Below are 21,141 nucleotides of genomic sequence, written 5' to 3' on the forward strand. Positions count from 1 at the left end.
TTCCTATATCCCCAAATCCTAAGTGTAGATAATCTCACATCCCCATATCTCAAACCTAGATATTCCCACATCCCTATACCCCAAACCTTGATATTCTCACATCGCTATATCCCAAACCTTGATATTCCCACAGCCCTATATCCCAGACCCAGGTATTCCTATATCCCCAAATTCTAAATGTAGATATTCCTATATCCCCAAATCCTAAGTGTAGATAATCTCACATCCCCATATCTCAAACCTAGATGTTCCCACATCCCTATATCCCAAACCTTGATATTCTCACATCCCTATATCCCAAACCTTGATATTCCTACATCTCTATATCCCAAACCTTGATATTCCCACATCTCTATATCCCAAACCTAGACATCCCTATACTCCTAACTCCTAAATACAGAGATATAGATATTCCCATATCCTCACATCTTCAACTCACATATTCTCACATCCATCCACCACTAAATCTCTAGAATCCCATATCCCACATACCTCCACATATTTCTCAAACATCCAACTTCCTAAGTTCTCCAATTCCAAAACTTGAAATTCCCATAAAATTCCCTGTTGCAACACCCATCATTGCTCCTCAGATATTTGAATCTTCCATCACCCTTAATCGTCGACAAAGATATTACTATGCTAAAAGTTCGTGCCAGCCGAATGGAAAGCACCCTAAGAAACGTTGATCTGGAGTAATCCTTTATCACCTCGTGTGCGTCTTATCCGATTTGCCCTTCGTATCTTTTTTATACACATTGCTCGCTCATCGCGCAGAGTTCGTTGAACCGCACTTTCTCTGTGTATAATTACGCGCGGAGATGTTGATCTTATTTTTACGTCGTTTATCTTGGGTGACACCTTTTCTGTCGGTGCATCCTCCATCTTGCGCCACGAACGTTGATCTCGTTTTACGGACACGTGCGTACATCCGAGCGAAAGTTTAGAGGAAAAATTACGAAAATACTTTCGAGCGAAAGGTACTTTAACCCCTTGCTGTACAAGATTTATTTATTTTTGTTTTTTTGAAGTGCCCATTTAGACTAATTAATTTCTTCGTGAGATATGGAATGAATTGTAGCGAATTGTTGCTTGACACGTGTTAATACACCACTACGATTACAGGATAAGAATTGGGGACATTTCCCTGAACGTATACCGCCAACTAGTAAGAAACAAAACCCCTCGAAAAGGTGTCACGTGTGCGCCAAACACAACACACGACGTGAGACAACCTGGCAATGCAAGCAATGCAAGAAAGCTTTACATTTGCAAGTGTGTTTCGAGAAGTATCACGCGCCTCAAGATGATTAGTGAACACCAAACTGTGTACCATGTTATCGTTTCTAATGAACATTATTTCACGCGATCATTTTTTATTGTATCGGCCTTTCAATCATTTTGATTTTCTCTCCTGTTTCTGGTCGTCGTCTGACGAACACATACGTATTTTCTCTTCCTGTGTATCATTACATTATAAGTTCACCGTATGGAGAATAAAGTAGTTTCAAACACAACAACTGAGATAGCTTTCCTTTAACTGCGACAATGTGCACGCGACAGAATTTGAATAGTCTGAATAGGCACGTTAGTCGGCAAGGGGTTAATCGAACTGCCTCTCGAATTGGCTGCGCCATTTTCAGTCGATGTTAACCCGCTCACTGTCTATTAGAATGATGTATGTAGCTCTGCTGATTACTCGTCACACCAGAAATTTTTGTTCATTATGCGTGTAGTTAGCTGGCAACTGGGTTGAGCAGCAATTTGCTTCTTTTGTATGTAAACCTACAAAATTCTAACTTGACAAATTTTGAAATTACCAATGTGTTAAATTGTTATGTTCATAAATTTCTAGATTGTCTAATTTCAAAATTCCTAACTCAAGTGCAGGAATTTACAAATTTCTAAATTCCTGAGATAATGAGTCGCTGTGATCCCTAAACCCCTAAAACCTTAGCTTCCTATTTTTCAAAAACAACAAATCCTCAAATACCCAAACTCTCAGACTTCCAAACCCTTAGCTTTCCAAACAACTAAATCCCTAAATTCCTGAAACATCAACTTTCCATATCTCTAAATCTCCATACCCTCAAATACCCAAACTCTCAAATTTCCAAATCTCTAAATTTCCAAATTCCTCAAATTTCCAAATCCTTAAATCTCCAAATCTCTAAGACCCCAAAACTCTAAATTTACAAATTCCTCAAATTTCCAAATCCTTAAATCTCCAAATCTCTAAGACCCCAAAGCTCTAAATTTACAAATTCCTCAATTTCCAAATCTCTAAACCCCTAAAATTCCAACGTCCCATATCTCTAAATCTGCAAATCCTCAAATCCCCAAATCCTCAAATTTCCAAATCCTCAACTCCCCAAATCCCCAAATCCCTAAACCCCTAAAACTCCAACCTCCCATATATCTAAATCCCCAAATCCACAAATCCCGAAATCTCTAAATCTCTAAAAACGAACAGACAGTGAGCGGTTTAAAAAAGCGTGGGAAAGTAGAAACGGAGAGCGCGCATGCGCGTGAAGGCGCGCGGAATTTGACACGAACGAGGGAGACAGAGAGAGAAAGGGAGAGAAAAAACCAAATAAACGTTGTTTTACAAGCTGCTGGAATACCTCATTCAAAACGACGGTTCCGTAGTCTGCAAGTGGTGCGGCGAGGTCCTACCGTCTCGAACCCGTTGGTACAGGCACAAGTACAAACTCCACGTCCCTACCCAGGTCACCCAGCCGGCGCCGCTCTTCAAGTGCCACAGCTGTAACGCTTACTTCAAGTCCCGCAAGGGTTACATCGGTCACCTGAGCTCGCGGCATTCCGACAACGAGAACGACGAAAACAGAGAAGAGCCGGCCAACAAGAAGGTCCGGAAGACCTCCGATGTAAGTCTTACCCTGTGTCGCGTTTACCGATGGGCATTTCATATTTCAGACACGTTCAAACGGTATTACAAACGAGATGATAGTCTTGAAAGTCTCGAAACCTTTTTATAATTGGGACATTATATTTTTGTTCCTGTTGAGATGATGTTCAGATTTGATGGAGAGATAGAATTTGCTAGGTAATGTTAATTGGAAAGTTCTGAGAAATTCGAGACTTTCGGAGCACTCGAGAGTTAGATGAAAGTGCTTGCTAATGGCCCATCGCTAGCGCGATTAACCCGCTTCATCGCCCTGCTTTCCCGTCTGCTGGCATTTTTATAAGCATGTGAAAGCCCTTCTTTCAATAAGATTTATGCTGGAATTATCTGAGTAAAAAAAAATTAATATTTTTATTGTAAGGTGATGATTATTCTTCTTTCTTCAATTTGGAGATTTGTAAATTTATTAAGGTGCAAGTCTTTGAATTTCTAATCTTCTAATTTCCAAATCCTGAATTCCCCAAAATGCTGAAATTCAAGTCCCCAAATGTTCAAACTTTCATTTAGCAAATACACCGTATAAATCCCCCCATTCCCAAAAGCTGTTCCCAGAAAACATCATAAAAAAAAATGAATACCTTGAACAGTAATAAAACCTAACAAAAATCGCAGTTACGCCACTGCACAATTCTCAGCAAAAAAGAAACTTTTACCTACGTTCCACAAAAGAGGAGGTAACCATACCTCGAACACAAAGGTTCGAAGGTCTAGCAGAACTCTCGAAGGTTATGGAAGGAAGGGCTTACGGTGCTCCCCAGCTTCCGTCCGCTTCCTTGCGCATCATTCGTGATCGTTCGATCGTTCGATCGTGGATAGAGTAAGGGGAAAAATGTGAAACGTGCCCCGACAGATCGGGAAAGGGCCAGACTGGGAGCAGCAGAGAGAGAAAGAAGAGAAGCTGGTGGCGGACATTATCGATCGGGTGAAGAGGGAGTGCGAGGCTCAGGGTGAGACGGTCACGAGACGAGGCTACTCCAGGCGATCTACCGTGATGAACAGCTAAGAGTGAGCCCTCGGGGAGAGGATGAAGGGAGATCTTGTGCCATATCATCGTCGTACGATGCTTTCCTCGTGACACGGATCGAAGAACGTTCGATCAGGTGCGCGCGGATCGATACCTGCCGACGTTCGACCTCGTGCGTCTTTTAATTCGCTACCCCTATGGTTAAGTAATTAAGAGATACTCGGGCGTAGACTAACAATAAGATCAAATTAGGATTAGTAGGGGCTCGCGTTGATGGAGCGGCGTTCTATGCTCAATCAGTCAGAAACCATATACATATATTAATTGGTCGATTGTTCGATCTTCGTAATACGTTCTCTTCAATCGCAATTCTTGTCTTGAGTTCATGGGCTTTTCGTCAAGATTCCCATCGCTCTTATTTTCACGTAAAATATAAAGCGGCTCGAAACAATAAGTAAATCATTCGAAGAATTATCTCTTCGATTCGTATCTTTTTTATTATACTTAGACGTCGAATAAAGACAAGCACACCGTTAATCTTCTATTTTAAAAAATCAAATATGTAAAGAAGAATTAAAAAATATTTAAACATGCGCAAATTTCTAAGTTCTACGAATTGTAAAATTTTTTTTATGACAAATATGAGAACGGAGTTGAAGATTGTTTCATGAGAGAATGCTCGATCGATCGTTCTAATCGACCGCACAGCTACATACAAAGATAAGCCGTGCAACATGAAACGAAGAACGTCGGCAGAACGATCTTCGTCCGTCGAAACGAGGACTACAAACTGTCTAGTCATAATGCACGCGTGGCTGCGTATATTTTTTTCGTATCCTAAACGGCCGCGCGTTGCTGCACGATAATGTATAATAACCTATTCGCGCGATTCGAACTATAATACATATACATATAAACGGGCCTGGGAGTCGCGTCCATGGCTGCCGTCTGGAGGCGGAATAATTTCCTACATTCCAGCCTACGAAAATACAATTTTCGTTCTTAAAAAACATACTAATTGACGATACTCTGATTAGCTATAATCACCTTAAATAACATATGAACATAAAATGGAAAAACATATTAAAATAATACATTAATACATATTTTCAAGTAATGATGTTTATCGAAAAAAGTTGAAAGTGTTTTTGAATAGAAACACGAAGTGCGCATGCGCAGTTAAAAATGCATGCGTTGTATTATATTCAAGAAAACATCTCTATATTTCTCTTTCGATAAATATTTCAATTTTAATGTTGCTATACGTTCAAATCTAATTGCTTCAGTTTCAAGAATTGTCGAAATTAAAATATTTATCGAAAAGAAATAAAGTTTCTTGAATAATGCATTGGGTATACATCCTTAGTGCGCATGCGCAGTATGTACAACGCGCATGCGTGCTACGTTTATTCAAGACGCTGCGTCTTTGTTCAAGAAAACACGTTATTACATATCTCAGAAAAATACTTTAATTTTAGCAGTATCTGTGACTCAAGAAATTACATGTGTGTTTATATCAATTGTTCTACAGTTTGAGAAATTTGTAATAACAGTTATTTTAAGAGGAACAATAATTTCGATGTGTCAAGAAAGTGACTTCAATGTGTCAAGAGGAAGGTTCGATGTATCAAGGTAAACGTACTTTCCTTTCAGAAAGTTTGAGCAATTCAAATCAAAGACATAGGTGAATATAGTTAATCAGAATGCATCGATTGGTATTTTTTAGTGCGAGAATTGTATATTTTTGTGAGCTGAAGTGATGGAAGCGAAGTAATCGCAAGCGTCGCGCTGCTCTCCTCGTCGAGATTCTCGATCGTTTGTTGGGTCGATATCGTTCCTTTGATCTCGGTAAGTTCCGCGGATCTTAATCGCAGCGATACGCGAACGAAAGCGCGAAAGTATAGCCGGTAGAGAGCGAGAATCAGTATTTTTCGTCGCTGATCATTGCGGCCAGATAACTGCCGACTCTGGCTGAGTAATGCCAATCATATCCCTTATCGTGTTTGTTCGAGTGTTCCTTGTCGATGATTCGTATCGTAGAGTAAATCGAGAGAGTCGAAATTCAAAGTTTAGGACTTAAGTTGGAATTAGGCGATAAGGAACACTCGGATTCCGTGTTGGAATACTTTGCATCAGGTACAAAATAATTCTACTTAAAATGTGACCTTACAGATATTTGTTATATCATCATATTTAAATTAGGTTATGTGACAAGTTACGATCAAATTCTAACCTCTTTTTCAAATTTCAAGATTCTAAATTTATTTACTATTGTTCTAAACCTTTATGTATGGTGTACAGTTTTTATCTCTTATTTAATTAATCTCCTATTATACCAATTCGTACCTATCAAAAGGGTATAAAATCAATGACGACTAATTAGACATAATTGCTCGAAGGGTCTTTAGAAGACCCTTAATTTCGACGGGGCAAGTAGAAACACAACACCATCCGTTTTAATTGAATTAAACTATACCTTCCCTCCCTAATTAAAGATAGGATTGTCATTACTCGACCAGGCTCGATGGGATCGTAATTTATTAACGCGTAAATAATTGCGATTCGAACCTGAGAGGCTCTCTCGAAGAGAATCCAGTGCCAAATATATATCTTCCCAGGCGTACGATATCTTGTTGCGTATACAAAATGCGGTACGTTTACTACGATACGCGATAAGAGCGATCGTTTGCTCAAAAGTGCAACCGTACTAAACTAATTTTTCTTCAATTTCGTTCGTTCTCCTTTTTTGTTACGTTCGACGCGCACAGGTGTTCGCAAGGCGTTGTATCGTGATTCGCGTGCATGAGTAACTATTTTTCTTCGTGGAATTGTCGTTCGACAACGGCGGCCGTGAACGTCACCAGACACGTGAAATTCATAGAAATTATATCGGTATACGGGTATTAATGCATCTACGTCGCGTGACCGACGTTCACGAAACTGTTGCTCGAAGTAATTCATAAAATGTTGGTTATGTCTTTTACGTTTTCACACCAAGTACCGAATGACTGAATGTGAATTGTATTTTTTAACTTCGATATTAGGGGACTATTTACGTAGTCAGTATTTGTGATAAAATATTAGTGACATAAATGGTCAGTATTTATCTGAACTTTTATTAAATTTAATGTCAGATGACTTTATTAATTTCAGTACTTGTAAAGTAAACAGTACACTCAGTTGGTAAAAACTAACCTTTAAAACATCTCATGATCTGCTGTCTATGGCTAAAAACATATGTTGCACCACATATGCAATTAAAAAAAAATGAAAATATACTTTAATATATTGTACCAGAAAAATTATACGTATCAAATGAACAAAGTTATACTGACAAAATTTGATTTAATATTGACTTAATAATTTATGTTCATATCGACCATTATACAAAATATTAAACTTGAATATTAGAGTTTAATTTTTATTAATAAAAGTATTAAGATTGTGTAACAAAAATACTGACAAGATAAATAATTCCAATTTTACTAGGAGGGTTCATGAAAATTATAATTTTAAATTGCGTGGTGATCCAGCAACTACCATCGCCATATTTTATCGTTAAAATGACACCGTATGGTAGGGTCGCGTAGAGTGAAAAGAATTCTTTTGCAGGTGGTAGTTTCTAGATACGAAGATCGCATTTATTTCTTTGAATAGAGGTGGTACGTTTTTGATGGTGTGATACGGTCTTTACAGACGAGTACAAAGGCCGCATAACAAGTTCCTCATAAGCACATTAAAGGGATATAAAATGGCCTTCAATGACCTCAGTAAGTCCTTGTATTCGCTGGCAAATTTACGACAAAATTAATTTACCATATATTTCATTTGCTGTACCATGAAAAAATAGTTCAACTCGAAAATTCTTAAAAGTTAAAAATGTAGATTTTGAAAAAGTTTAAAAAATTTGAAAAGTCAGGTATGCCGTTTAATTCAGCGAACTATAAATTATTGTGGTATAAATATTTTTTGTTTTGTATTATTTTATAATGTGTATATTTATACAGATTTATTGTTCGTATTATACAAGATCATGCGAAACGATACAAACGCACCTGACGCGCTCGAACAGGTTAGTCGGACACATACTAGTGTCGCTAGAGGGACGATAGATAGATCGATAAATAGATAAAAAAAAATATATCTACACGTACATGAAGGTACGGATAAATCTAATATATAATGCGCGCTGGCGGTAATTTGCGCGAGAGCATTATATGTATTAATCTTGCTGAATATTCCAAGAAAGTCTGTCCATTTTTTCGAATGTCTCGAAAGTATTTTAATCTCTATTTAATTGTTGCGTGTCGTTACGGCGCAACGGCAGAAGAATGAATTGCATTCGACTCGAGGTTTTAAACAAACGATTACAATTCAGAAGTAGACCGTGCGTGGACACACTGTTATACAGGTTATGAACGCGTACGTAAACTGACTAGTCGTTAAGTTCGGTGCTAATCAAGGAAGGTGTATAAATATTGTACACGCCTTTTTATTACCACTGCGATTGCATCAATTATTTTTTCCTCGGAACGAGCGGAGAGGATTAACTCTTTGGAGGTGTTCACACGACATTCCTGTTCGAATCGTTTTTATTAGATTTTATTAGATGGTGGACACAGGGTGTTTCGACAAATGTATGCACAATTTATTTTGTCATGGATCAAATTGACATCTTATATTAAGGTTAGAATTGTTCAAAGTGACTATGAGTAATAATTTCATTTAATACTTCAATATTTTTATGTTTGGTGTAATGTTTATGTCAAGTTCTATTGTAACATCCTGTACGACTTGCGACATGTTGAAATATGTCCAGAGCCGTCGCTAGACTTTGCAGGGCCCAGGTCTTCATATACTATTCAACACTGTATAAAATTAAATTACAATTAGCTACGAGTATGTCTACAAGAAAATTCTTAAAATTGGCAATACACTAGTTCATACTGTTGTTACACAAGTTCACCAAAAAAAAATCGTCCTAAAATTTTTTAATCAGTCTAATTTCAAAGTATAATTTAAAGCACCCAAAGTTTCTATATTTTCAAGTTCCTAAATTTAAAAATTTATACAAACTTAATTTGAGAAAGTCCCTAAATGTAAGGCCCCAGGCAAGCGTCCCATTTGGACAGCACTAACGGCGGAACTGCCATAACCTAACCTCCAAAGGGCTAACCGGAAAGAGGCAACTCTCTTCTGACATTGCGCGACGGATTTTGCACGTAATTATGTACAGGCGCATACATGAAAGGGAAAGAAACCTCTGCGCGTATACTACATTTTTAATCCTACGTGTGCATAATGAGACTCGCGTGCACGTCTCGACGTAATTGTGTACGGGCAGAGGATGTTAATCGACTTTTGTCGAGGCAAAAACACAAGCCACTTTTCGTCTTCCTCTTACATTCCGGAATGTGGTTCTTTCACGCAGTTCTTCCTAGCGCGTTTCGAATGCGCTTTAAACTAAACCGTGTAATTATGTATCATGATCGATTTAATAGGTGCTTGCGATTCATCTGACACCGAGACACGTACATTTAATTGATTATTTTTTGTGTAGTCAGAGGTCGTTTAGGTAAGATACGGGATATTGAAATTTCGAGACGAGGATTTTAATACGATGGTAACTGGGACGTAAAATGCGCGCAGGTCGCGCTGTGGTCTGATTTTCTGCACGTTCCATTGAATGAAATCAAAAAGTTCGAGAAGACGGAATTTGTTAGAATCCTTGTCGTTTGTGCCAAGCGTAGCCATTTTTAAATCACATCTTACAATTGGTGATGGGCAACTATCTCACAGGGGTATGGAAAAATTCCTAGATATTTAAACTTCCTCATTCCCAATTTTCCAAATTTTTAAAGTAGCAAATTTCTTAATTCGAAAATTATAGATCTTCAAACTTCCACATTTCTAACTTCCAATTTTTCAAAAATAAATTTTCAAATTTCTAAGCTCTTGAATTAAAAAATTTGAAATCTTGATGTACGTCTACTGATTCCTCAGTAAGTAATTCTAGTGTCCATCACTGATGCTCTACAGTTATTCCTCTAAAAAAGAAACGCTAGGTCCAATAAATGTATACGATCCATTTGGGTAGTTTATCCCCGGCAATAGAATCCAAAGCGGGCAGCATTTACCGCCCGTATAAATTTACACTAACGTGTAAACCTGTTTCGTGTAAAACATGTTTGCCATAACTATAAAATATAACGATCCTTCCATTATCAATCGTCTTCCTTGTTATTAACTTATTTTGTACATGATACATAGCGGTGTTGATACAAATGTACTTATATTGCTATTTGGACACCAAAGATATAATTTCTCCTCTCTTGTAATACATAGTATCAAAAACCTTAACACCGTATTCTTCAACTATGAAATTATCTTAACCTATGCGATGGACTTAATCCTAACCTAAACAGTTGCCAGTCACAGAATATAAAAAGAGAAGCAACCAAAAATAAAACGACGTAAAAATTACGCAAATAAAAAATAAAATGTTCATCGCAAATAAAAAATATGTAAAATATAATTTTGTTAAAAAGTGAAGTGAGTACACTCTTTGGGGTCCAAATATACACACACGTGATTCGGATATATTTAACTCGTAGTTGGCACTCTTTAGCAAAGTATAAATGACAACTGAAGTGACCTGTTTCTTCTTTCAAAAGTTGCTAACTTTAATCTGAACGATCGGTAGCATTAATAGATAAAAATACGAAGTTCATCCGATCATCCTGTCGGATCGCGTTTTCTTTAATAACTGGCTTCCTTCAGGTTTTATGACAGGCAGTGGAATCGTTAATACCGTTGAGATTATAGAGAGGAACGGGAAGACGAAATGGTGGCTTGCTCGACACATTTTCAATCTTCCGTATTGAATCTTAAGTGTTACTAATCGTAAGATCGTAAGGCTGACCTCCTACGTCTGATAGGACGATTCAAGTTGAGATTATTCGAAGGAGAGAAAATTATTTATTTGTTTACGAATAACGAGGCCGTTCGCGAATTCCGTATTTCGGGCGAAATTTTGGATCACTCCAACGACTATCATTGTAACGCGGCGACGATCACCGCCCGAATGTGCGACCCCGTCTAAAGGTGCACGAGTATGTACTATATTGATTAAAGCAGAAAATACTACAACAAACCATAGTACTTACGATCACGCTAATCATCTGCGATCAGTAAACATTACAACTAACGAAATCGAACGTATTGTGCATTATATGTCGGGAAAGAAATAAAATCAAAATCAACCGATTGTTATCACATCTTTTTATTCTCACATATCCAACTTCCTAACGTCCTCACTTCAAATCTTTTAAATGACATGAAAACACTCAAGTCACACATAAATAATAAAGTATATATAGTACAGTAACTTAATCTTTCGGGCGGTAAACCCTACCGTTACCATACTGTTCAGACAGTACTAATTTCGACGTGAACCATGTACCACATTAGTTATTATTTAAATGAGATCGGGTTGAAATTCCTTTGAGCACTAAATTTACCAACAAAAACAAGTTACAAGATCTGTATCTTTCTACTCTCCAGAAAATCGTACTTCAATTTTTCAACAGTTCAAAAGTCCCGCTCTTCAATTGTCCTATTCCTTTAAGCACACACGCTGTTTCTACTCGTGATCGTAGATGGCAGCACCGCCATCGTGCAACAGTTCCATGAGAGTTATCTCGCTAGGTAAACGCATTCGCTATGTTCTGTTTACAGTATTACGGTCGCGTCCATCATCGTCGTTAGGTACACCCGTTTCCCCGCTTCTTCCGTTCAGTATTATTATGTTCCGCACGATTTATGGATGATGTCCGAAAGCGTGGTGCGTTCGCGTGTTTCCAAAGGTTGCTTCGCGTGACGATTAACTTGAAAAGTGACGATCGACGCACGACTACGCAGCTATGATTCCGTGTTACGCGATGGTTAATGCTCTTCTGGTGGCCTTGCTGAGTGTCAGTGCTCTTCACGCAGAAGATCCCTTGGCACATCACGGAAGATGCGAACCGATCACGATCAATCTGTGCATGAACTTACCGTACAACGAGACGATCATGCCGAACCTGATGAACCACCAAAAGCAAGAGGACGCCGGTCAAGAGGTGCATCAGTTTGCGCCGTTGGTCAAAATGAAATGCAGTCCAGATCTTCGTTTCTTTCTATGCACAGTGTACGCGCCTGTATGCACCATCATCGACAGGGCTTTACCCCCGTGCAGATCGTTGTGTGAGAGCGCGAGAGCAGGGTGTGAACGTCTGATGAACAGTTTTGGCTTTGCCTGGCCGGAAAATCTTGATTGTTCGAAGCTACCGGTGAACGGTGGAGCGGAACTTTGTGTCGGTCACAATGATACTACACCAACGGAATCGCCGATTTATGCACCACCACATATGCCAGTAGTCGAATTTCAACCCTCCTGGACGGGAGGACGCAAACCGTATAGCAATGGCCCCATACTAGGTGCCAGGGACTTCGGTTTCGTTTGTCCGATACAATTCAAGGTCCCGCAAGAACTCGGTTACTCGTTGAAGGTCGGCGATAAAGTTGAGCCGAATTGTGGCGCACCTTGCGATGGGATGTTTTTCACCGAGAAGGAACGGAGATTTTCGAGGGTCTGGGTCGGTACCTGGGCATCCATCTGCGCGGCCTCTTGTTTCTTCACCTTCCTTACGTTTCTCATTGACACTGATAGATTTAGGTAAAAAAATGTTGATTGTATTCATAATGATGCGTGCTTATTTGCATGTTAAAGCGCATTAGCATAAAATGGGAGGATTAGAAACTTTATGTTATATGCAGATACGATTAAGAAGTTAAACTCTTGAAAGTAGTGTTATATGCGAAGAATTTATTATAATGTAATGTTTATATTATCTTAGAACAATGAAAGAGTTCTATAATGAACGTATTGCCAATTAACTTCTGGTAGTGAAAGCATTGAAGTTATTTAACTGTCAGCTTATATAATTATTTTCACTAATACATCAAATATTAAAATATTATAATTTATGATCCAACACTGATATGTTTCTATGATGTACAGGTATCCAGAAAGGCCAATCATCTTTTTGTCCGTGTGCTACCTCATGGTAGCATTAGCCTATGTGATTGGTTGGGCAGCTGGTAATTCTATCTCGTGCAGAGAACCCTTTACGCCTCCATTAAATATGGAACTTCAAAGGGTATCAACAATAACACAAGGCACCAAGTATGAACTGTGCACTGTACTTTTCATGGTACTTTACTTCTTTGGAATGGCATCTAGTATATGGTGGGTTATCCTAACCCTGACATGGTTCCTGGCAGCTGGATTGAAGTGGGGTCATGAAGCAATAGAAGCCAACTCACAATATTTTCACTTAGCAGCTTGGGCTGCACCAGCAATAAAAACAGTTACTATTCTTGCAATGGGAAAAGTAGAAGGTAAGCTATCAGGGACAGAGTAAAAATGTACCATGATGTAATCCGTGTAACTAATGCACATTATTTTACACAGGAGACATATTATCAGGTGTTTGTTACGTGGGACTTTGGAATGTTGAAGCTCTACGTGGATTTGTCCTGGCACCGTTATGTGTCTACCTTATTCTTGGTACCGCATTTTTGTTGGCTGGATTTGTTTCGCTTTTCCGAATACGTACAGTTATGAAACACGATGGTACAAAGACTGACAAACTAGAGAAATTAATGATTCGTATCGGCATATTTTCTGTACTATACATAGTTCCTGCATTGATTGTCATTGCTTGTTTATTCTATGAACAAGCGTATTTTGATCAATGGATGTTGACTTGGAATATGGAGATGTGTTCAAGTCCAAAACTGCAATCTTTGTATTCCATGCCGTGCCCTGTTGGCGAGCGAACCCGCGATGTTGGGAGGCGACCAGAGTTCGAGGTATTCATGATAAAATATTTAATGGCTATGATTGTTGGTATAACAAGCAGCTTCTGGGTATGGTCAAGCAAAACGTTGACCAGTTGGCGACAGTTTTTTAATCATATACAAGGACGACGCGCCGAGGCGTATGTTTAAAGACTTTTTTTTAGAAAAGATCTGCCTTTCTTAATTACATAAAAGAACGATGCGCTGAAGCGTAAGTTTAATGACTTAATTCAAGAAAAAAAAGATTTATTACTATATCTAATCATTGATTATCGCGTGCTCAAATAACTAATTAAATTGACAAAAAAAAGTACGTATATATATATACGTATTCTATTGCAGCTAACAATAATGTTCGATCTATATGAAGCAGAAATGTTATTAAGTTCAATTCGTCGTAAACAGATCTGAATACGGAGACTTGCATTTTTATATAATTTTTATATCTTATCAGTGCATTGTAAAGAGCAATGAGAATTATATGAATGTACCGTGCCAAAATATTTTTTTACCTAAATGGTTGTACGTTTGTTTAAGCTATTTGTGAATTTTTTCTGTTGTATTTTTACAACAAAAATGTTAGAAAACTAATCGTTGTGTTAGTTTGCAAGTATTATTAGACAATGTTTAAATCATATTTTTAAGTACTAAAACTTTTTTTTTATATATTAACAGAATCCATAATCTAATATCTTATTATTTAAGTTATGAATGCTCAAACTGTTTGCAGACAATGTGTTCAGTGTGTATAAGTGTACTTTCCTGCCATGCACAAAACAGTGGGGTACTATTTGTATGTCTGATCGTAGTTTCAAACCTGTTTCACTTTGGGTTTGATCGATACACAAACAATTACGCTTACTAATTCTCGCGAACAATTTTTATATTTTTTACAAAACATCTTGAGAGATATTTTACGATATTCGATTAAGCATTTAAGATCATTGAAAATCTTGTGTTCAACCAATTATAAAGAATCTTCCGAGGCTTTTCCGTTTTCTAATGTAACTTTTTGAACCTTGCCTTTGCAGGTTACAATTAAAGGCGAGTGTATCTTTGAAAGATGTAAAATTACATTGTAAGACATAGGTAATGCCCTAGGTAAACTAAATTGTATATACCTACATTTATTAATTTTACTATGTACTATAATATATTTTTTAAAAAACTTATGTACATATACATGTCCGCCAAATAATTGGCATTTTCGTATGTTTCCTATGCGTAATCAAATTAATGGATAACTCGATTAATCGGAGTCATTCGAATCCGAAAATGCTCGGTAATGATTTCGCAATCGAGCGCGACCGTTGTTCCAATATGATTAATGAATTCGTCCATTGAAACTGTCGAGCTTTTGTGTATGTCATGTATTTACGGCGACTAATAAAAGAAGATAAACATAAACGAGAAAAAGGAAAATCAAACTGCTGTAGTAAGGTTTCGTTATATGGCTCTGAGGGTGTGAAGATTGAAAAAATATATAAGTAGAATTTTTTTTATACGCTTAATTGTTAAAAATATGTAGCTGGCGAGTTGTATATTTATAAATTTGGTGAACTTAAAAATCTTGAAAAAAGAAAGTCCATTTAAAAGGGATCTCATTCGCGGGGCCATATAATGAGACTACTATGTTAAGACAGCCGTACTTACATTGTAGTAGATGCGCAAAAAAATATATATATGAAATATACGTGACGTTGTGTAAAGTAATTGCAACTATTCTTTATAATAATAAACCGAAATATATCTATATACAAATATTTTGTATGTTATATTTCATCAGTTATAAATATTTAATTAAGAAATATACATTACATTTATATTGATATAACAATTGTAATCGATCACTCAAAATTCAGTTTGTCTTCTGTATTTTCGGGGGTTTAAGGATCCCCATTTTTCGTAAACGGTTCACAAGTAATGGCGTAACAGAGCATGTTACGGCAATTCGAGCAGGCGCCATCACCTTATGAATACCATACGCCAATAGAAAAGTTGAAGAATTAGTAAGAATCTCTTTTATCTGATTATCGTCGGATAAAATAAGTTGAACGAGAGGTTTTAAATCTACCCCACTGAAATATTTAAGATAATTACAAAATGTTATTTAATTTTTATAATAACTGCTAATGTAGATATTAACATGCTCGTTTAAAATTGCTGAAATAATGGACTACAAATTTTATATAAATACCATAATATACAATTGTGAAACTAACCTAGATACAGCTACGTAACAACCACCGAGCGACATTAACGAAAGTGTTACGTGAAATATAATAACCGTAACTCCATAATCCTTGACAATTCTTTTAAATTTGTCTTTCTTGGATAAGACAACATTTGGCTTTTTATCAGTATTATTTTGCGTATTCGTTACTTGCGGTGTAGCCGTCGAATATCCCATACTGCAGATATACTTGTGTGGATACATTGTTTGCAAAAGAATATTCGTTGAGACATAATTTGCCAGACCTGAGTGACAGATTACAATTTCTTGACTGTTTACCTTGCCGGTAATGTGCGTCGTCATATTTTCAAAATGCTTCTAGTTTCATAATAATTACCAAATTCATCTTGCTTTACAATACAACATGGAGAAGAATGTACCGGCAAGATACAGCGCGCAAACAACAAAATAACAATATTTTCTTTTTTTGTTTTTTAATAGTTACATCCCCTCACCATGTACAAAAATAATTCTATCATAAATTCAACATTTCAATAACGTAGAATTAAAAGATCGTGAAGAATTTTGTTTTTCACTGAACTACTAACCACGTTTATCCAGTTTCAGCAGTGGCAAATGAACGCTTCGGTAATGCGATTTCTGCATGTCTTCGGCAATATATTTGTCGTCTCTGGCCCACTGTCCGCCAGGCATATTTAAATGGGTTGATTTTCCGTTGGAACTGTACGGCTTTGGAACGTTGCTCTGCATAGTGCCATTCAAACTAACCGCGCCAAAACAATCGTACGAATCGACGCACGTATCCTCGTATGTTTCCGATCTGTCAGACGCTTCCGTCATCTTCGATGGTTGTTCGGAAAAAAATGATTTGCAGTCACTTTTGTTATACAGCAGCACCGGCACAGCGATATCTCGTGCTCTTTGAGGGGTAAAACGGCCAGTTTCGTTGGCAAATATTTCAGAGACATTTGTGGGAAGTGGTAATGTGGGGGGATTAGGGTAACGACGAACACTTGTTACATGAAGATTTTTCATGCGATTGTGCACCGCTGCGTATCGTGTGCATTGCATTTCAAATGGCGCGTTCACTGAAAAAATTAATAAATAATTAGGACATGCTCTGGTTATTACATGTAGGTCCGTTCATTGTTTATGTCACTTCATGTACACCTGGGGGCAACATAGATTTGGCTACGAAAAAAGGATAGTAATCATGATTTCTCTTTTTACGTTTATTCGTAAACTAACCTACTGCGTCTAATTGTACATAAATGTTTTATCATTCTCGACAAGGTTATGCAATTGGACGCTAGTCATTCTGGAACTATTTCCGCGTTCTTTAAAGAAAAATTTTGTTTAATATTTTCTTCAAATTTTTCTTTATTTTTATAATATGTACATAACCTCATGTTTTATTAATTCTTCTTTGGATTGCATGATCTGTAGTATAGTAAAAACTTATGTATGTAATCTATTATCTTATCAGGTTTTCAAACATTGCAAAATACATTTGTTAGTATTTATCAGTTTGATAATATATAAATAAAGTAATAGTCTTAAGAATTAAAAAATTTAATAAGTAAAGAGGTATACATGACAATTTGATAAATAAACAATGTTTGGTTTGATTGGAAAAATACATAATAAAAATTAAATAATAAAATGGTGTAAATTTCATACCTGCTGGCAAGGCGCGCGAGAAAGCTGACAATAAATCGGAAGAATTATTGATACGAGATAAGTACATCTTAGAACCTTTAAGCCACTTACGAACAGTAAATTTAACGTCACAAAGCTGTTCAAGCTTTTTCACGTGAATATAAAAGTAACAAATATTCTAATATTTATGTATACAAGTAAACAAAATATTGTCTTACAGTTCAATCTCCATTGAGTCACTTAACCTCAGAACGTTCAGGCGTTTATGTACTCGTCAGGTTTCCGTATATAGTTCTAAAATATTACTACGTACTTTATGAAATGCAGGCGCATTGAAAAAAGAACGCTCGTAAAACCGGTTAAATTCTAATATATATATGACAAATCAGTAAGTATACGTTATAAACCACTGATATGTGAACCCAATGCAACCATTTTGAAATACTTGTCATGCATGTAATGTTTTCTACGCCATCTGTAAATTAAATAGCTATATATTGCAAGATTTGATTTGAAATCATTTACTATGTTATCTAATATTCTGTCACTGTTCAATAATGTTATGTAGTGTTAAAAATAGAAATACTTTCAAAATTAAAAGAGTGCAGAGGAAGGCATTTTTTGCAACGGTTTTTTTTTAGTTAAATCATTTTCTTAATTTAGGACTATGTCGTATGACCATGATATTATGAAACACAAAACTTGTTTACATTTAGCTTGTCAGAAATAAAGGAAAAAAGAAAAATATCTTGATGATCATTATAGCGCATTCGTAACTTCGATGCTGGATTTTTTATTACTTTTCTGATTGTAGTTTTATTGACCACGCAATGATTACGCTTTATCGATCTATGATTTTGTAATAGAAATGCAAACGAGATATAGAATGAATCATACATTCCATTGTTATTTTAGTGGGAGTACTGAAAATTTCATTTTTCCTTTTTTTAAGATAGCTTTAAACATTCTTCTTGACCAATGATTCTGATGATCAACATAGAGTATAAGAATTATTGAGAATGATACGCATATAAATACATCAAGAAAAAAGAAAACGATCTTTTAAAAAAACCGCCACAAATATTGTTAGCAGCGCCATCCAACAACAAAGTGCTGAACTGTGATGAACACGTGTAAAGTACCGACTGGATTTTGTCGGTAATTAATTGATTACACTTGAAAGGTAATATACCATCAGCGAATTTTCCATTGTAGTTCCGCGTATCACTACTAGATGGCGCTGCGACGAGACTGCATAAGGGGGCGTTCAAATTAGGCAAATACTTGTCAAAATAGCCTAATGTGAACGACATTTAATACAGCTCAAGAGAGCAATCGTCTGATTTATGTATTCATCACATTTCTTCCATAACTTACAGTTTTCTTCAACTTTTTAGAAGCAAATTAATTGCTACATTATCTTTATTCTCTCAACAGATTTTTATCAGCTTTCTACAAGATCCTGTACTACAGCGCACACTAATACGTACCTATTATTATGATAATTCCGTCCTAGAATTAAGTGTTAATAATGTATCTGTCTATTAATAAAATGTATTACGTCATTTGATGTACAAAAGTGTTTGAAAATAAATATGAATAAAAACAAGTATTTGTGTATTTACTTAGTTATAAATCCTGTCATTCCTATCCCCAAAAATTGCCCTAAATTTTAAAAATTAAAAGATAAAAAACAAAATATCGAGAACTTGTACGAGAAATTCCATCGACCCATTTTTGAAAATTTGTATCAGGAGAACATAAGTTGTGAGGAGGTATCCTCCGTGCCACTTCCTGGAATTTTGCTGACGTCAAATTCCAAGAATTCCCAGGCGGGATTTTTGAAATTCCATGGACCGATTCTGAAAATTTGTATCAGGAGAACATAAGTAGTGAGGAGGTATCTGTGCCACTTCTTGGAATTCTGATGACGTCAAATTCCAAGAATTCCCGGGGCGGGATTTTTGAAATTCCATGGATCGATTTTGAAAATTTGTATCAGGAGAACATAAGTAGTGAGGAGGTATCTGTGCCACTTCTTGGAATTCTGATGACGTCAAATTCCAAGAATTCCCGGGGCGGGATTTTTGAAATTCCATGGATCGATTTTGAAAATTTGTATCAGGAGAACATAAGTTGTGAGGAGGTATCCGTGCCACTTCTTGGAATTCTGATGACGTCAAATTCCAAGAATTCCCGGGGCGGGATTTTTGAAATTCCATGAACCGATTTTGAAAATTTGTATCAGGAGAACATAAGTTGTGAGGAGGTATACTCCGTGCCACTTCTTGGAAATTTGAGGACGTCATTTCCAAGAATTCCCAAGCGGGATTTTTGAAATTCCACTGACCAATTTTGGAAATTTGTATCAGGAGAACATAAGTTGTGAGGAGGTATCCGTGCCACTTCTTGGAATTTTGATGACGTCATTTCCAAGAATTCCCGGACGCGATTTTTGAAATTCCATCAACCCATTTTCGAAAATTTGTATCAGGAGAACATAAGTTGTGAGGAGGTATCCGTGCCACTTCCTGGAATTTTGCTGACGTCAAATTCCAAGAATTCCCGGGCAAAATTTTTGAAATTCCACCGACCAATTTTGAAAATTTGTATCAGGAGAACATAAGTTGTGAGGAGGTATCCGTGCCACTTCTTGGAATTCTGATGACGTCATTTCCAAGAATTCCCAAGCGGGATTTTTGAAATTCCATGGACCCATTTTTGAAAATTTGTATCAGGAGAACATAAGTTGTGAGGAGGTATCCTTCGTGCCACTTCTTGGAATTTTGATGACGTCAAATTCCAAGAATTCCCGGGGCGGGATTTTTGAAATTCCATGGACCGATTTTGAAAATTTGTATCAGGAGAACATAAGTTGTGAGGAGGTATCCATCATGTTACTTCTGGGAATTTTGGTGACGTCAAATTCCAGGAATTCTCATGTTCTCGTGATACAAATTCTCTCTTTCGAATATGTAAATTTTTATTGTGTTGGGTTTGTTAGGTAACAATAAATACACAATGATTGTTGATAAATTTTTCTTTATTTTCACCACTTTTCATACAGTGCATAACTTAATTATACTTATTCTTTAATTATTAACACGGACGTTTCGGCGATATAATATGATGGAACAAGTGGCGCCATCTCTCCGGCGATCAGGGTGAACTACACACTTTTGAAACTCCACTTTAATTAGTTCTTATCTTCTACCGCTAGGTGGCACCACCTAATAACAATTAAATAAATCTTGATTTTTGGGTTTAATCGACAATAAAATGCATCAAATATTAATACAAATTTACTTTAAAATGTCTCGGGAAACATAATATGTCCAAAAAGTCATGAAATCTGACTTTTTATATTTCTCCAATATGCGTATTCGGACATGCATTTTTTGCTTTTAGTTCACCTGTTTCGCCGCTAGATGGCGCTGTACTTTTCCCCATAAAATTTCCTTTTTTCTATTTTCGTTTCCAGAGCTTTCAGCAAGC

The 21,141-nt window shown here is 36.7% G+C and overlaps 3 protein-coding genes across 7 annotated transcripts in view; 2 read left to right on the plus strand and 1 right to left on the minus strand.

The window, feature by feature from the left end:
• The window catches only part of ttk (zinc finger and BTB domain-containing protein ttk), a 66,781-nt gene extending 55,624 nt beyond the window's left edge, over positions 1 to 11,157 (plus strand). The window contains exons 6-8 of one of the 5 annotated variants that reach the window (XR_013037798.1): positions 2,613 to 2,888; positions 3,777 to 5,522; positions 5,617 to 11,157. Coding sequence is in view for 3 of the 5 variants with exons in the window: in XM_076530407.1 (XP_076386522.1) it covers positions 2,613 to 2,888; positions 3,777 to 3,929 (429 nt within the window). In the remaining 2 variants the exon portion in view is untranslated. Of the gene's footprint in view, positions 1 to 1,125; positions 2,591 to 2,612; positions 2,889 to 3,776 lie in introns of those variants that run through there. The other 4 variants (XR_013037799.1, XM_076530407.1, XM_076530408.1 and 1 more) reach the window with 4 other exon arrangements.
• A 141-nt stretch (positions 11,158 to 11,298) lies between these two features.
• fz (frizzled class receptor) lies at positions 11,299 to 15,556 on the plus strand. Its single transcript, XM_003704034.3, has 3 exons — positions 11,299 to 12,606; positions 12,952 to 13,331; positions 13,405 to 15,556. The coding sequence occupies exons 1-3, from the start codon at positions 11,813 to 11,815 to the stop codon at positions 13,941 to 13,943; spliced, it is 1,713 nt and encodes a 570-aa protein (XP_003704082.1). The 5' UTR covers positions 11,299 to 11,812; the 3' UTR covers positions 13,944 to 15,556.
• LOC100883848 (uncharacterized) lies at positions 15,539 to 17,804 on the minus strand. Its single transcript, XM_012286992.2, has 4 exons — positions 17,668 to 17,804; positions 16,575 to 17,075; positions 16,016 to 16,271; positions 15,539 to 15,871 (listed from the first exon to the last, which is right to left on the minus strand). The coding sequence occupies exons 1-4, from the start codon at positions 17,732 to 17,734 to the stop codon at positions 15,652 to 15,654; spliced, it is 1,044 nt and encodes a 347-aa protein (XP_012142382.1). The 5' UTR covers positions 17,735 to 17,804; the 3' UTR covers positions 15,539 to 15,651.
• Positions 17,805 to 21,141: the final 3,337 nt, after the last annotated feature.

This window comes from Megachile rotundata, chromosome 4 (assembly GCF_050947335.1).
Source record: "Megachile rotundata isolate GNS110a chromosome 4, iyMegRotu1, whole genome shotgun sequence".
NCBI lineage: Eukaryota > Metazoa > Arthropoda > Insecta > Hymenoptera > Megachilidae > Megachile > Megachile rotundata.